General features: G+C 40.1%; 1 protein-coding gene across 1 annotated transcript in view; it reads right to left on the bottom strand.

Annotated features, from left to right (window-relative positions):
• mei1 (meiotic double-stranded break formation protein 1) overlaps positions 1-18090 on the bottom strand; it is a 174931-nt gene that overhangs the window by 37151 nt on the left and 119690 nt on the right. The window contains exons 18-20 of the mRNA XM_087978115.1: positions 8784-8888; positions 1930-2040; positions 653-822 (exon numbers count right to left, since the gene is read on the bottom strand). Of these exons, the coding sequence (XP_087834241.1) occupies positions 653-822; positions 1930-2040; positions 8784-8888 (386 nt within the window). The remainder of the gene's footprint in view (positions 1-652; positions 823-1929; positions 2041-8783; positions 8889-18090) is intronic.

Below are 18090 nucleotides of genomic sequence, written 5' to 3'. Positions count from 1 at the left end.
TTGCTTCATTGCTCAGTCCAAACAGGAGATCTTTTTCAACATTTTTGATGTACTTCAAACAATCATTACAATATTGTAACTGAATGCTTACTTACTAGCAGAGTTGTAAAAGGTCAACTGTGTGAAAGTCTGAGGGTATTGAAGAATCTTGACTGAGAAGAGGAAGAAAGGGATAAAAAGCATAAGGTAGTAATTGTGAAGAAAGAGATGAGGAGAGTGGACTATGCAAAACTGGAAGAAGGCATTGAAGGAAAAACCAAAAAATATACAAAAACATCAAATGTTTAAGACATTATTTATCTTCAAGATTACCTATTTAAAACAACTTAAACCAGATAGCAATATAGTTGAGACATAGGCTTTAGAAGCTTGCTCCTAACTGCAGACCAGAATCTATAACTACACTATTACAATCAACTATCTACATAGAAGATTCTATTCTATCCTATTTCATTCTAAATGTTTAGATCAACAATTTCATGGTTAACTGTTAACATAAAGGATGATTAAACATTTGAACAGTAGGAAATGTAAAAAATCTTTTAAACACACACACAAAATTAAAATACATTTAAGTAATCAATCTCACAACACATTCTAAAATAAGACTTATATATTTTTGAGGAATTTTTAATTAATCTATACTACTCACCTCTGACTTACAATTGGTCTGGCTTTGGACTAAAGAGCCTATTAATAACCAGACAGAACTAACCAGGTCATCAGGGAAACGTTCAAGAGTACACTGCTCTGACCAGCTCAGCTCTAAAATCTTCTCCAACAACTCCATCAGAGAGGAATTAGACAGCAACATTGATACAACTGTATAATTAATAATGAGAATATTTGAAGTCCACCTGAAATTAACACATTACATTCTTTCCCTTCATCTAAGTCAGTAATATAGATTGTGAATAGCTAAATCCTTGTATTAACAATAATTATACACATATATATCTATAAATGCGTATTTATGTCTTTACCTTTTAAAATAATGACTGAAAATAAATATTTAAATGCAATCGATATTATGACTTATTCTGAAAAAGTTTGCCAGTGCCAGCCGTGTTGAATTTTTTTGGAGGGTTTATCACAGTGAGACCTAGTGACATTTCACTCCATATGTTACCAAACTGACCTCATTGACTACCCCTATATGCCCCCTTGGTATCCCTTTTGTTCAACATTGACCCATCTTACCATGTGCCATTCCTGGAACAACTCACCACTCAGTGGATATCTGCCGAAAGACAGGCATCCCTTGCACTTGCCCTGTTTTTCAAAGTCTGTTGTGCATTCAGACAAGCATTGGCAATCTGATGTTGCCCCTCACTAGCAATTTAATGGCACAACAGCCAGAAAATCATTTTTGCTCATGGCACAGATACAGCATGGCTGACACTTTGTCACAGTGTGACATTAATTGTGTTATTGATATGTATATATATTCAGTATAGTTTGTTACAAGTTTGGGTTTCTAGTTTTTGAGCTAGTAACTGGTGGGTTTTCTCCGTGTCTCAAGTTTCACAGTAAAAGAAGCAGGAGTAGGTCATTTGACCTGTTGAGGCTGCTCCGCCATTCATTAAGATCATGGCTGATATTAAAGTTAATAGACACAAAACACATTAATGCATCATCTTTCATGTTTTCATATGTCTCAAAGTCTTCACAACCTTTGAATCTGAAACCAAGTGCAACTAAAAGGCCATATAAATAATCCTTACTCTCACATCTGTAAAAATTCTAAAACATCAAATCCAGTGAGCCAAAGCAATAAAGGACACGTGACATGTCAAGTATCACTTATAAGTTGCTTTGTCAAGTTACACAAGAGGCCTAAACTCAGAAAGAGGACTTTGTATTGTTAACCCTGCAACTAAAACAGTAATTAAAAGTATATAACGCTCCAGATGTGCTTTGCTTAATTACCTCTGTTTCTGTTGTAGCCTGAGGTCTGTTTCAAACTGCAGTAAAAGATGTTTAAGGCAGGTTGGAGGAGTTCTGTGCTCAAGGCTTTGCATTTTCCTGCCAAGTTATTCACTTCAAGAACATAAACAAGCATTAATTTTTAAATTCAGTCACTCTCTTATTTAACTAAGTGCTATAATATGTGCATATTATGCTAACATTAAATCTAGCTGAAGGATAACAATGTCAGTGTACTAATGTACTCACTGTTACTGAAATATCTGATTTACATAAAACAGTTACATTTGGAAATGGATATGGCTATCACATGACATCTACATCAATGTAATTACAATAGTTCAATTTATTTTGCCCTATAGGAAATAACAACTCAATCATTTACAATGAACTCAAGTGGCTATTGCTGCAGTAAATATAATAGTTTTTCAGCATGAGTAACATTTCCCCCCTAAAAAAAACTGCAATTAGATCACAATCAGAACATTTTTATTGTGAAATGTTAATGATCAAAGCAGAAATCTTTGTCAGGATGGCTAAACCCCTCTGGTCTTTGCAACAAGAATAAGTAGCACAGATTTTAAGTGGCCAAACCTCATGCTAACTTTATTCCTTGTATGAATATACCCCCATGTCTTCTGAACACAAACAACTGAAAGCTTTCATATTTTTGACAGAATCTGCTTTTCTACTCTAACAGCCATTCAATAATCTCACTTCCCCACAATATACTCCAATTGCAATCCTGTTGCTCACTCACATAATCTGAATATTTCTGTTTTCAAGCTCTTTGTGCCCTTCTTACAGCTTGTATTTCCAACTGACATTAACACATTACATTCTTTCCCTTCATCTAAACCAGTAATATAGATTGTGAATAGCTAAATCCTTGTATTGATCCATGCAGTACTGCTCCAGTCACACCGTGTCAATTTGAGAAAGGCCCATTTATTCTTCCTGTCTGCTTTGTATCCATTGATCAATGCTCAATCCAAGCTTCTTTAATAATAGATGTCAGTAGTTTCCTGATGACTCATATTAGGCTGACTGGCTTATAGTTCCCTCTTTAGTATTTCTTGAATACATCTGCTAACTTCAAATCTTCTGGAATTATTTGAGAATCTAAGGAAGTTTGGAAATTCAAAGCCAGCCCACTCACTATCTCTACAGCATATTGTTAAGATCTATAGAATGTGGCTGGGGATTTGTTATATTTTAGTTTCTCAAGTTTCTCCAGTACTTTTACAGTGCTGATATTAATTGCTTTGATTTACTCACAATTATTAGCCCCTAAGTTACTCCCTTTTTCCGGTATACTGCTTGTGTCTTCTATTGTGAAGGCAGACACAAAGTAATTTTCAATATCTCTGTCATTTCCTCATTCCCCATGATAATTTATTCTGTCTCTGATTCTAAGAAATCAACACTTACTTTAGCTACTCTGTTTCTCTTTGATATATTTGTAAAAAAATCCATAAACTCTGTTGTTATTTCTGACATTTTACTTCCATTCTAATTATTGTTATTTTCTTCAACATTTGATGGTCATAGAGTTATACAGATGTACAGCACAGAAACAGACCCTTTGGTCCAACTCATGCATGCCAACCAGATATCTTAAATTATTACAGTCCCATTTCCAAGCACTTGGCTGATATCCTTCTAAATGCTTCCTATTCATATTCCCATCCAGACGCCTTTTAAACCTTGTAATTGTACTAGCCTCAACCACTTCCTCTGGCAGCTCATTCCATAAAAGTACCACCCTCTGTGTGAAAATGTTGCCCCTTGGGTCCCTTTTAAATCTTTCCACTCTCACCTTAAACCAATGCCCTCTAGTTTTGGTTTCCCCTACCTTGGGAAAAAGACTTTGACTATTCAACCTATCCATGCCTCTCATGATTTTATAAACTTCGAAATGGTCACCCCTCAGCCTCTGACACTCCAGGGAAAATAGCCACAGCCCATTCAGCCTCTCCCTATAGCTCAAACCCGCCAACCCTGGCAACATCTGTGTAAATCTTTCTGAACCCTTTCAAGTTTCACAACATTTTTCCCAGAGCAGGGAGATCATTTTTTAAATTTCTAAAATAGTCTCAATTTACTATTACTCTTTGCAAAACTATACACCTCTTGATTTAATCTATAAATTCCTTAGTAAAGAATGGATGGATCTTTCCCACAAGTTTGCTTGTCAATGGAATGTTTTTGGTTGAGCATTTTGAATTGTTTCTTTTATAGTTTCCCACTGTTTATTTGCAGCCATATCTTTTGGTCTATTTATCTAATCAACTAGAGTCAGCTCCCTCTTCATATCCATGAATTGTTTCTGTGTAAGTTGAAGATTATTATGGTGATTAGAGTACATCATTTTCAAACTTAATGTGAAACTCAATTGTATTACGATCACGACTTCATAGTGGACGTCTTACAATGACATTAATAATTAACTCGGCCTCTTCACAATTTTAGATCTAAAGTAATTTTACCCTTAGTTGGTTCCATAATATATTGTTCCAGGAAACTGTCACAAAAGCATTTTAAAACCTTCTTTGAAATTTGATTTGTCAAAACTAACTGAAGATTAAAGTTTCCCATAATGATTACATCTGCTGTGGTACAAACTACTATAAATTATTGTTTAATGCTCTATCAAATGGTAAATAGCATTAGGGAACCTATTAACCACTCCCATGAATGTTTTCTACCCCTTGATATTCTCAACCTCTACCACAAGGATTCTATTTCCTGATTTTTGGAGCAAAGATCCTTCTTCACAGACGTTCTCATTTCATTCCTAATATCAGGGCTACTCTTCGTTTTCCATTCTGCCTGAGAAGAACTCACAGTGTTGCAGGTAGTTTATTGGTATGGATAGAGAATTGGCTAATGGACAGGAAACACAGTGGGGATTGCAATGATTGCAACAAAGTCGGCCAGGTGGACCTCATAGATTTTGAATTACCTGATTGGGGCTATTAATCTGGTCTAATCAGGAAGCTCTAGCTGACAGACAGAAACAGGAGTGTCAGAGGTTTTTCCCAACTCTGAGAGCTGGCTCTGAGGAAGCAGGAACAGAGTCAAGGACTCTCGGTATATGAATAAAGGGTGACTTGGTGACAAGATACTGGCTCCTGTGGAGTTATTTCAGGTTCTTTCTCAGGTGGGTGACCTGTGAGATTCCTCAGGGATCAATGCTGGGACTGCAAACGTTTATGATATGTTAATGACTTGGAGGAAGGAAGCAAATGTACTTCAGCCAAGTTTATAGATGACACAAAAATGGTGGAAAAGTATGTTGCGAGAAGAATACAAAGGCTTACAAAGAGGTGATGACAAGTTAATTAAGTGAGCAAAAAGTAGGCAAATGCAGTGTAATGTGGGAAAATGTAAAGTTGCTCAATTTGGAAGAGAAAACAAAAGAACAAAGTATTATTTAAGGTGAAAAAACTGCAGAAAGCTACAACACAAAGAGACTTGGGCATGAAACATAGAAAGCTAGCACACAGATGCAGGAAGTAATCAGGAAGGCTAATGGAATATTGGATCTTACTTCAAGGGAGTTAGAATTTAAGAGGAGGGAACTCTTTCTGAAACTGTATAGGGTGTTGATCAGACCGGGTGTGTAGCTTTTGCTCCTCTTTTAAAAAAAAATGTCATTACATGCAGTTCAAAGAAGGTTCACTAGGATGATCCCTGTTATGGGGGGATTGTCTTACGAACAAAAGTTGTACAAGTTAGGACTCTACTCATTGAAATTTAGAAGATTGAGGTTCTTCCATTGAGATATGTAGGATTCTTACAGTGTTTGATAGGTAAACACTGAGAGGATGTCTCCCTTCATGAGAGGATCCAGGACAAGACAGTATAGTCTCAGAACCAAGGGGCGCTAATTTAAGATAAGGAGAAATTTCTTCTGAGAGTTTGAGTCTTTGGAACTCCTTGCCACAGAGTTGTGCATATTTAAGACTGAGACTGACTGATTCCCAATCAGTCAGGGAATCAATGTTATTGGGAAAGGGCAGGAATATAAATGAGGAGTGTTGGAACAGCTATGATCCTATTGGATGGCAGAGCATTTTTGAGGGCTTGAACGGTCTACTCTTTCCTATTTCTTATGGTCTTGTGGTCTCTTTATGGAACGTGTACCCTGGAGTATTTATTTCCCAGGTTTGGTCATGTCTCTGTAATGGTGATTAGATCCAAACTATTCACCTTTATTTGTGCAATTAATTAACCTATCTTATTGTGGAAGCTCTGTTATTTCAAATAAAGCAAGTTCAATTAATTTTTATGACTATTCCTTGTATGGACATTACTCTCTAATTATTATCATTAAAGTCTCTATTCCTTCCTGTATCACTCTGCTTTCTTTACTCACATCAATGCATTTTACTATCACCAACTTTGTTTGTCCTTCTAAATCTCCCTTCACCTGGATCCTCATCTCTTATATTAGTTTTTTTTGCTGGTATACTTTTATTTTTATGCTTTGTTCCTTCCAGTCACACTCTGGTTTCATGTACTCATATCTCAACCCTATTCTACTGCCTTATCCTTTGTTTTTAACTTTCTAAATCTCCCATCACTTGAACTCTTCTCACCACTATTCAAAGCTCACTCTACAGGATACTGGTCCCATCATAGTTTAGGTGAAAATTATCCAAAGAATATACCTGCCTAAAAACCCTGTATTGAGGCCAATTACCATGAATCATAACCTACTTCTCCCATTGGCATTCAGCTCTCTGATATTTATTAAACGTATGCCAATTAGTTCATGGTTCAGGTATACTTCTTAAATTCTCTCAAAGAATGTGGATGTCACTGGCAAAGCCAGTATTTATTGGCCATCTCCAATTTTTGTTGAGAAGGTGGTGATGAACCACTCAGACTGCAGTGATGTTGACAAGCTAGTTCCAGTACATTGACTCAGCAACTTCACAGGAACAGCAATATAGTTCAAAATCTGGAAGATGCATGACCTACAGGGAAACTTGTAAGTTTTGGTGTTCTCCCGTATATGCTATCCATGTACATAAAGTGCTAGAGGTAGCAGATTTGAAAGGTAAATGAAGGCAGCTTGGTGGATTGTTGCAGTGGACATTGTAGGTGGTACACACTGCTGTGATTATGCATAAATGATGAAGGGAGTGAATGACTAAGATGATCGATAGGGCCCCAATCAAACAGACTGCCACACAGGACTGAGATATGAAGACAAATTGACTAGGTTAGGATTGTTTTCACTGCAGCTCAGATGAAAGTGAGGGGGGGGGGGGGGGGGGGAATATCAGGGACTTTTAAAATTCTAACAGGACTAGATAGGGTAAATGCAGAGAGGACGTTCCTGATGGTGGGTATGTCCAGAACCAGGGCTGACTGTCTAAGGATTTGGGGTAGACCATTTAGGACTGAGATGAGAAATAATTTCTTTACACAAAGATTGGTGAGCCTGTGGAATTCACTACCACAGGAAGTAGTCAATGCCAAAACATTGAATGTATTCAAGAGGTGGCCAGATATAGCACTTGGGGCAAATGGGATCAAAGGTTATGGGGAGAAAGCAGGTTTAGGCTATTGAGTTGGATGATCAGCCATGGTCATGATGAATGGCGGAACTGGCCCATAGGCCTCCTCCTGCTTCTATCTTCTATGTTCTGAATGGTGTTGGGCTTCTTGTGAGTTGTTGGAGTTTCATTCATTCAGGAAACTGAAAGTATGCCATTACACTCCTGATTTGTGCCTTGAAGATGAACAGGCTTTGGGGAATCAGGAGATGTAAACTGACTCACCATAGAATTCCTAGCCTCTAACCTGCTTTGCAAATACCATGGCTGGTCCAGTTTAGTCCAGATCCTCATCACTGAGGATGGCAATATTTGGAGAACCTTCTCCTCCAGTTAGTTGTTTACTTCTCCATCACCATTCATGAATAGATATGGCAGGACTATAGCGTTTAGATGTGATTTGTTGGCTTTTGGATCATTTTTTGCTCTATTGTGTGCTGCTTATGTTATTTGGCATGTAAACAGCCTGTGTTACAGTTTCATTAGGACAAAATCCTAGGAAACCATTGGTCAGCAAGCCAACCCTTTACTGACCCTTTAAAATGAGAATTGCATGTCTCTGGGTACTTTATTCCAGATTTGTTTAATTAACCTGGAGCGTCGGAGGCTGAGGGGTGATCTTATAGAGGTTTACAAAATTATGAGGGGCAGGGATAGGATAAATAGACAAAGTCTTTTCCCTGGGGTTGGGGAGTCCAGAACTAGAGGGCATAGGTTTAGGGTGAGAGGGGAAAGATATAAAAGAGACCTAAGGGGCAACTTTTTCACGCAGAGGGTGGTACGTGTACGGAATGAGCTACCAGAGGATGTGGTGAAGGCTGGTACAATTGCAACATGTAAGAGGCATTTGGATGGGTATATGAATAGGAAGGGTTTGGAGGGATATGGGCCAGGTGCTGGTAGGTGGGACTAAATTGGGTTGGGATATCTGGTCGGCATGGATGGGTTGGACCGAAGGGTCTGTTTCCATGCTGTACATCTCTATGACTCTATAACTGAATTTAAATTCCACACCTGCCATGGCATTAAATGAACTCAGGTCCTTGGACCATTGTCCAGTCTTCTTAATTTTTAGTCGAGTGATGCAACCACTATGCTGTTGTATGTAGAGCACTGGATGGACCAGAAAGTCATTCATGTTTGCCTATAATGTAGGCTTTTGAGAAATCAAGTTGACAGCAAGGTTCAACAGTCTTAGAAAGCAGATGGTCTGACTAAATTACTCTCAAATTGGAGAAATGAATAAAAATATTCTTGACACAATCAGAACAATAATATTAATTATACCATGGTAGAGAAGTTTGAAATCAATACTGCCCATTTCCTCAAGATGTCCGATCTTTATCTGTATTAATGAAAGAAGGTCCAGTACTAAAGATAGATTCTTGTTTCCTAATTAACAGAGAAAATATTGATTATATGTAAATAAAACAAAAGAACTGCGGATGCTGGATTATATGTAAAGACTGGTAATTCTCAGATTATAATGCAATAATTAAAAATATAGAGTTCATGTTAGTAAACACAAATGATTAATCTGACTAGTAGGGCTGCAGATAATGTTTACAATAATGGTTACAATGTACAATACAAATCAGAGCCCAAGAAAAGATGAAAACAGTGATTTTTGATGGCACTTTTGGGCAGGGTAGCCAACTATCCTAGAAGAAAATTAAGGGATGCTTTGGCATGGGACAAGCGGACTGCTGGGAGCAGAAGTGAAGGCTATGAAAATGGAAGAAATTGTGTCCTGGCATCTGACAAGTGGAGATGCAGGGTAACTGCTTCAAACACAAAAGAATCACAGAAAATCTGGGATGACTTTGCTTTCAGGCACTAAGGGACCTCTGAATGTAACCTAAATATGGTTCTTAAACTGAAATGTTAGTTTAGTCAGGTCTACTATAAGATGACATTTTTGTAAAGGAGTTCAGATCTGTAATAGGAACGGCCATCTGGAGGACCGTTAAAGGGCTGTCCACTACCTAAATAGCCCTGCTAATACTCTTTGAAGGAAGCTGCATTTTGATGCATAGTTTAACCTAACATCCTCTCCCAAAAAGAACCAACACATTGAGAGTTAGGAAGACATTGCAGATAATTTTCTGTGCCACTTGAACATACATCACCTTTTGCTATTCACTGACATTTGAAGGAGACCTTTGAATCACATCAAAAGATTTCCTGGTTTAGAATAACAAGATTTCATCACAATTCACTGTTTAAAACAAATTCGTTTATAAGGTGTGGATTTCCCTGGCAGGCCAGCATTTATTGGCTCTACCTAGTTGCCCTTCAGGAGGTGGTGAGCTGCATTCTTGAACTGCTGCAGGTCATGTACTATAGCTGACACACAATGCCCTTAGGGAGAGAATTCCAGGATTTTAACCCAGCAACAATAAATAACAATATATTCCTAAATCAGTATGCTTAGTGGTTTGGAGGGGAACTTGCAGTAGCGGTATTCCAATGTGTCTAGAGTCATAGAGATGTACAGCATGAAAACAGACCTGTCGGTCCAACTCATCCATGCCGACCAGATATTGCAACCCAATCTAGTCCCACCTGTCAGCACCTGGCCCATATCCCTTCAAACGCTTCCTATTCATTTACCCATCCAGATGCCTTTTAAATGTTGTAATTCTACCAGCCTCGACCACTTTCTCTGGCAGCTCATTCCACACACGCACCACCCTCTGCATGAAAAAGTTGCCCCTTAGGTCTCTTTTATATCTTTCCCATCTCACTCTAAACCTATGCCCTCTTCCAACCACAGTAATATCCTTGTAAATCTTTTCTGAACTCTTTCAAGTTTCACAACATCTTTCCGATAGGAAGGAGACCAGAATTGCACACAATATTCCAACAGTGGCCTAACCAATGTTCTGTACAGCCGCAACATGACCTCCCAACTCCTGTACTCAATACTCTGACCAATAAAGGAAAGTATACCAAATGCCTTCTTCACTACCCTATCTACCTGCAACTCCACTTTCAAAGAGCTATGGACCTGCACTCCAAGGTCTCTTTGTTCAGCAACGCTCCCTAGGACCTTACCATTAAGTGTGTAAGTCCTGCTAAGATTTGTTTTTCCAATATGCAGCACCTTGCATTTATCTGAATTAAACTCCATCTGCCCACACCTCAACCCATTGGTCCATCTGATTAAGATCCCATTGTAATCTGAGGTAACCTTCTTCGCTGTCCACTACCCCTCCAATTTTGGTGTCATCTGCAAACTTACTAATTATACCTCTTATGCACACATCCATCATTTATATTAACAATGAAAAGTAATGGACCAGCACCAATCCTTGTGGCACTCCACAGGTCACAGGCTTCCAGTCTGAAAAACAACCCTCCACCACCACCCTCTGTCTTCTACCTTTGAGCCAGGTCTATATCCAAGTGGCTTGTCCCCCCTCTTTACATGAGATCTAACCTTGCTAACCAGTATCCCATGGGGAACCTTGTCAAAAGTGGCTGCCTTTATTCTTCCAAATGGAAATGGTCGTGGGTTTGGATGATGGTGTCCAAGGCTCTTTGGTGAATTTCCACAGTACTGCTACTGAACATAGGTGGTGAAGGGAATTGATGTTTGTGGATGTGATGACAATCAAGAAGGCTGCATCCAATCAGATTCAAGCCTCTTGAGTGTTATTGGAGCCACACCATCCAGGCAAGTGGAGAGTATTCCACCACAATCCTAATTTTATTCTTGAAATTCTCTTCGGACTTCACTGAAAAAAATAAGATCGCTGTACTATTCTGCTTCATTGGAGGCCTTTTTGCTGTCACCAGGAGAAAATTAGAAATTAGGGTCTCCCTTTGTCTACAGGAAGAACGTGAAGGGGACAGTATAGGTTCATACTGAAGACTGGGTTAGAAGGCTGAATATTATAGGACATCCCTTCTCTTCCTGAACACCTCCATCAGGATTGCCAGTGCCATGTCTTAAAACCTGCGCTCCACCTCATTCAGTCTGGGTCACCATGAAACCTGCTCCACCAGCACAGTCCACACTTTGTATATATTGTATAAAGCAAAATGTGTCTAAAAGTTTTGCAAGCACCTTTTTTAATACTTCCGGATAACTTTAAATTATTGTAATTGGCAATTCAGACACATTTTGTGTTAAAACTCAACTGTGAAACAGGCATGCCTTATCAACATGATATCCATTTCACACCTGTTCTTTAAATTTAGCATGTTTATCCTTTTACAGAAATAACACTCCTTCTTTTAAATCACTGCAGATTATTCAATGTTTACAATATTGTGTTTTATTCATTTCCAATTTTTGTTCTGCAATAATTCTCATTGAAATGGACAACATATTGTGTGCTGTGGTGTTGCTCATTCTGAATAATAAATTACTCTTATATGAGCTCTACAGCTTTGCTAAAATATAAATTTGTTTAAAAATATTTTTATTGAAAAATACATTTTTTAATATTACAATAAATCAACAACACCACAATAACAATACAAACTAAACAAAATTACACTTGTACATTCAAGCAACGAGGTAAATAATCATAGAGTCATAGAGATGTACAGCATGGAAACAGACCATTCGGTCCAACCCGTCCATGCCGACCAGATATCCCAACCCAATCTAGGCCCACCCGCCAGCACCCGGCCCATATCCCTACAAACCCTTCCTATTCATATACCCATCCAAATGCCTCTTAAATGTTGCAATTGTACCAGCTTCCACCACATCCTCTGGCAGCTCATTCCATACTCGTATCACCCTCTGTATGAAAGAGTTGCCCCTGAGGTCTCTTTTATATCTTTTCCCTCTCACCCTAAACCTATGCCCTCTAGTTCTGGACTCCCCGACCCCAGGGAAAAGACTTTGCCTATTTATCCTATCCATGCCCCTCATAATTTTGTAAACTTCTATAAGGTCACCCCTCAGCCTCCGACACTCCAGGGAAAACAGTCCCAGCCTGTTCAGCCTCTCCCTGTAGCTCAGATCTTCCAACCCTGGCAACATCCTTGTAAATCTTTTCTGAACCCTTTCAAGTTTCACAACATCCTTCTGATAGGAAGGAGACCAGAATTGCACACAATATTCCAACAGTGGCCTAACCAATATCCTGTACAGCTGCAGTATGATCTCCCAACTCCTGTACTCAATATTCTGACCAATAAAGGAAAGCATACCAAATGCCTTCTTCACTATCCTATCTACCTGCGACACCACTTTCAAGGAGCTATGAACCTGCACTCCAAGGTCTCTTTGTTCAGCAACATTCCCTAGGACCTTACCATTAAGTGTATAAGTCCTGCTAAGATTTGCTTTCCCAAAATGCAGCACCTCACATTTATCTGAATCAAACTCTATCTGCCACTTCTCAGCCGATTGGCCCATCTTGTCCAGATCCTGTTGTAATCTGAGGTAACCCTCTTCGCTGTCCACTACACCTCCAATTTTGGTGTCATCTGCAAACTTACTAACTGTACCTCTTATGCTCGCATCCAAATCATTTATGTAAATGACAAAAAGTAGATGGCCCAGCACCGATCCTTGTGGCACTCCACTGGTCACAGGCCTCCAGTCTGAAAAACAACCCTCCACTACCACCCTCTGTCTTCTACCTTTGAGCCAGTTCTGTATCCAAATGGCTAGTTCTCCCTGCATTCCATGAAATCTAACCTTGCTAATCAGTCTCCCAAGGGGAATTTTGTTGAACGCCTTACTGAAGTCCATATAGATCACATCTACTGCTCTGCCCTCATCAATCCTCTTTGTTACTTCTTCAAAAAACTCAATCAAGTTTGTGAGACATGATTTCCCTACCCACAAAGCCATGTTGACTATCCCGAATCAGTCCTTGCCTTTCCAAATACATTTACATTCTGTCTCTCAGGATTCCCTCCAACAACTTGCCCACCACCAAGGTCAGGCTCACCAGTCTATAGTTCCCTGGCTTGTCTTTACCGCCCTTCTTAAACAGTGGCACCACGTTTGCCAACCTCCAGTCTTCCGGCACCTCACCTGTGACTATCGATGATACAAATATCTCATAAAGAAAAATAAAATTAACAATAAACAAATAAATAATACAACTCAGTGTAGCAAAATATTAGTTCTCTATCTTCGAGAGCATTAACCAATACACATTCATGAATTCTCAATTCTTCCTCTCTGGATACCAGCTTTGTAGTCAAGATCATCATGGCGATATAAAAGCCCTTATTAGAGTGGCAGATAAGTCTGTTTCTAGGGAATCCAAAAAGGGCTCTCATCTCTTATAAAAAAACCTCTGTTTTTTGGTGCACCATACTTGTGAGAAAGTCCAAAGGAATATGCTGCATGACTAACCTACACCAACCCAACAGACCTGGAGGATTTTCAGACACCCAACAGAACAGAATTTTTTTCTCGCACAAAAAATACAGATTTTAAAAGGTTTATTCCTATGTGCATCTGTGGGGTACCCTGGGCAGGCCCAGGAGAAGAAAGACCGGGTCTATCTCCAAATTCAGTCCCTAAGATTCTCTCAATCTTGCCTACAACAGCGCTCCAATATGTGCGAAGCCTGAGTCAGGACCACAAACAATGAGCAAGAATGACTGTAGCCATTCTACATTTGAAATGGGTGACACGGTGGCTCAATGGTTAGCAATGCTGCCTCATAGCGCCAGGGACCTGCGTTCGATTCCAGCCTCAGGCGACTGCCTGTGTGGAGTTTGCACATTCTCCCCGTGTCTGTGTGGGTTTCCTCCAGGTGTTCTGGTTTATGCCCACAGTTCAAAGATGTGCAGGTCAGGTGAATTGGCCATGCTAAATTGCCCATTGTGTTACGTGCGTTAGTCAGAAGGAAATGGGTCTGGGTGGGTCTTCGGAGGGTTGGTGTGGACTTGTTGGGCCGAAGGGCCTGTTTCCACACTGTAGGGAATCTAATCTAAAAAAACATATTGAGAACACTCTCACTTTGAATTTCAAGGGGCGATCTGGAGCGAAATGGACCCTAAGAAGAATCTTCAACTGCATGGCATGGGTCCTAATACAGATAGAGATCCTTCTTGCATTTTCCCAAATATACTCTCATGTCTCAGAGGAGATCTCAAACCCCAACTCTCTCTCCCAGACTTCACAGAACCGCTCAGTATCATCCGAGGGGTCACTCTCTAGCAAATGATAAAGGGTGCTAACAGCAAGCGTGTTCTTAGCACTGAGCACCCTCTTCTCTATGTCAGACCTATTAAGAGTCGGGTAAAAGTGTGATTCTTTTTTGAATAAAATTTCTGATCTGAAAAAAGCGGAAGAGGTCTCTTCTAGATAGTCGTACTTAAGAGTTATTTGCTCAAAGGACGTCATTGCTTCTCCCCCAAATAAGTCACCCAAGGAAGACAAACCCCTAGCTGCCCATACTTTAAATCCAGAATCCATTATTCCTGGCTGAAAATTTGATATACCAATTATAGGGGTGAGAAATTAGGTTTTAGCTATATTGCCCTCACTCTGTCACATTGTTCTCCGTGCTTTAACAGTATTGATAATTATTGGGTTATGACAATACTCCGTAACTGCCCTTATTTTGTCGAAGACCAACAAAGTAATAAGGGGGCACTTTGCCTGAGAAGCTTCAATAACCATTTTGATGCTTGGTCCCTGCATGCCCAGTCACTTGCATAAGACAAAAGAGAGTGTTTAATATCTGGGAGATCTACTCCCCCCAGTCTGTGGGATAGTTGCAATTTGAGGAGAAAGTGAGGTCTGCAGATGCTGGAGATCAAAGTTGAAACTTTATTGCTGGAACAGCACAGCAGGTCAGTCAGCATCCAGGGAACAGGAGATTCGACGTTTCGGGCACAGGCCCTTCTTCAGATTCCTGAAGAAGGGCCTGTGCCCGAAACGTCGAATCTCCTGTTCCCTGGATGCTGCCTGACCTGCTGTGCTGTTCCAGCAATAAAGTTTCAACTAGTTGCAATTTGGTCAACTTGGTAAGGAGCTGCTTATGGTTCTTGATAAAGGAGCTGAACCAGCCATTAAGTCTCCTGAATAGCTGTCTGGGAAAGATAAAAGGAAGCATTTGCATGGGGTACAGCAAACGAGGGGGTTACGAATATACCTAAACAGATGGCCTCTGCCTGTGGTTCAATCATCAATGTGAACAACAATGGTGAAGGAGGACAACCTTGTCGACTGCCCTAAAAATATTAAAATTATTGGATTGCACACCGTTGGTGAGAACTGTGGCCTGAGGATCACTATTAAGGACCCTTACCCACTTAATAAAAGCTTCGCCTAGGCCAAACCATTCTAAAGTATAGAAGAGATACAGCCACTCAACCTGATCAAGTACCTTCTCTGCATCTAGGGAGATCATTACTCCGTGTACAAATTGTTGTTAACAGGCTTGAATCATGTGACATAATCTCCTAACATTGTTTGAAGATCTGTGGAGAGAGTGAAGACTGCGGATGCAGGAGATTGGAGTCGAGAGTGTGGTGCTGGAAAAGCACATCTGGTCAGGCAGCATCCGAGGAGCAGGAGAATCAACGTTTTGGGCATAAGCCCTTCATTAGGAAGGTCTGAAGATTTGAAGATCTGTGGCCTTTTATAAAGCCTGTCTGGTTCTTTTTGACAATGGAAGGCAGCACAGCCTCCAACCTTAATGCAAGTTCTTAGACAGAATTTTGAAGTCAACATTTAAAAGTGAAATGGGCCTATAAGAAGCGTAATCCTTGGGGTCTTCCTTTTCTTAAGAATAAGAGAGATATTAACCTCTCTTAAGGATGCTGGGAGGTGGTCATGGCTGTACAAGTGGTTGAACATGTTAAACATTGGCCCTGACAATATGTTTATAATTCTTCATAAAATTCACTCAGAAGATCGTCAGGACCGGCTCTGAAGCTGTTTCACAGCCTCCTGCATCTCCTGTACTGACAAAGAGGAGTTAAGGCAAGACGCTTGTTCAGGGCTATCCCTGGAGGCTCTAAGTTCTTAAAAAAAAAGACTGTCTTAACCCATCTTTCCTCGCAATGCTCAATCTGATATAATTCGGAGTAAAATCTCCGAAATGCCCCATTGATCTTTTTAGAATCACAAGTAAGGGTCCCAGTCCCTTCACTGATTGAGGTGATAGTGTGGGGGGCATTCTTTTTCCTGGCAAGATACACTAAATACTTGCCTGGTCTATCACCATGCTCAAATAACCTTTGTTTTGCAAAAGCAAGTTCCTTTCTGGCTGTCTGTGCGAGTATGGAACTCCATGTAGACCGAAGTGCTGTGATCCTCTGTAGCTTAGCCACCGAGATCCTTTCAAAGTATGCCCTCTTGGCTGCCCTCAACTCTGCCTTGAGCAAATGCTGCTGCTCTTCCTTCTGCCACTTCCTACTGGCAGAGTAAGAAATAATTATCCCCGGCATAAGCCTTAGCAGTTTCCCAAAGATGGATGGATTATTGGCTGAATCTGAATTAATGAATAAGAAAGATCTGAATCCATTAGAGAAATACTCAATGAACTTACTGTCTTTAAAAATAAAGGGATCCATTTGCCAGTGTCTCGACCCTGTTATATTGCCCCTAACCTTAACCAATACATACACTGATGGTAATTAAACACTAAAACCGGGCTTGAACTGCTCTTAAATACGCATTCAGCCATCACAACCTCCTTCATCATTCCCTCCAGCTTGAGCCGCATCCCAGACACAAGCAAAAAAAGAGAGCAAATAATAATGCTAACAAAGAAAAAATTAAAAGTAAGTACTCCACCCACCCCCAACTATAATTTAACATTGGTAAGTATTAAAAAAATCCAAAAAACTTTGTTTAAGAGAAAAAAACATGCTTGTCTATACACATTAAACCATCCAGCTGACTTCAGTGTGTCCACAACATTTCTTGCTCTCCCTGGAGAGTCAAATGAGTGCATGGATCCATTAGAAACAATACGGAGCACTACTGGATACCTTAGGGAATACTGAATACTGAGTTCTTTTAGCCTTCTCTCGATATCATCAAAAGACTTCCTTTTCCGAATCACTGCCGCTGAATAATCCTGGAAGAACATAATCCTGAAGCTCTCCTAAATTAAAGCATCCGTCCCCTGGGTTCTGGATGCATCCACAACTCTTTGTTTGTCCCCGTAACTATGGAACTGCATAAGGACAGGGCGAGGCCACTGGCCTGAACCTGACCCTTGCACACTGTAACCCAATGAGCTCTCTCAATCTTCACCTGCCCTGCTGCAGCTTCCATTTGAAGGAATAGCAGCAACCAGCTCTCAGAAAAAAAACTCACTGGCTGATCGCCTTCCGTCCCCTCTGGCAGACCAACAATGTGAATATTCTTCCGCCTCCTCCTGTTCTTGAAGTTGTTGACTTGTTCGGCTAAAGTACGAATCTGTTTTTCAAGGCCTTGGATCCCTCCTTCAAAGAATCACACACAGTCTATGCCTCCGTGGTTCGGTACACGACCTCATCCATTCTTTTACCAAGGCCTTTAAGTTGCTGCTTATGTTTTTGAAGCACAGCTGAATGCGGGTCCAGTCTACTTTTGAACGTTTCTTTGATCGTAGTTTTGATTGTGGCTTTGATCTTCGACAACTTTGCAAACTCCTAGACCAGGGCC

Source organism: Chiloscyllium plagiosum, unplaced genomic scaffold (assembly GCF_037043375.1).
Source record: "Chiloscyllium plagiosum isolate Xiang-an unplaced genomic scaffold, Cpla_swu_hap1 HiC_scaffold_33, whole genome shotgun sequence".
Classification (NCBI taxonomy): Eukaryota; Metazoa; Chordata; class Chondrichthyes; order Orectolobiformes; family Hemiscylliidae; genus Chiloscyllium; species Chiloscyllium plagiosum.
This window is presented reverse-complemented; position numbering and strand designations above follow the sequence as displayed.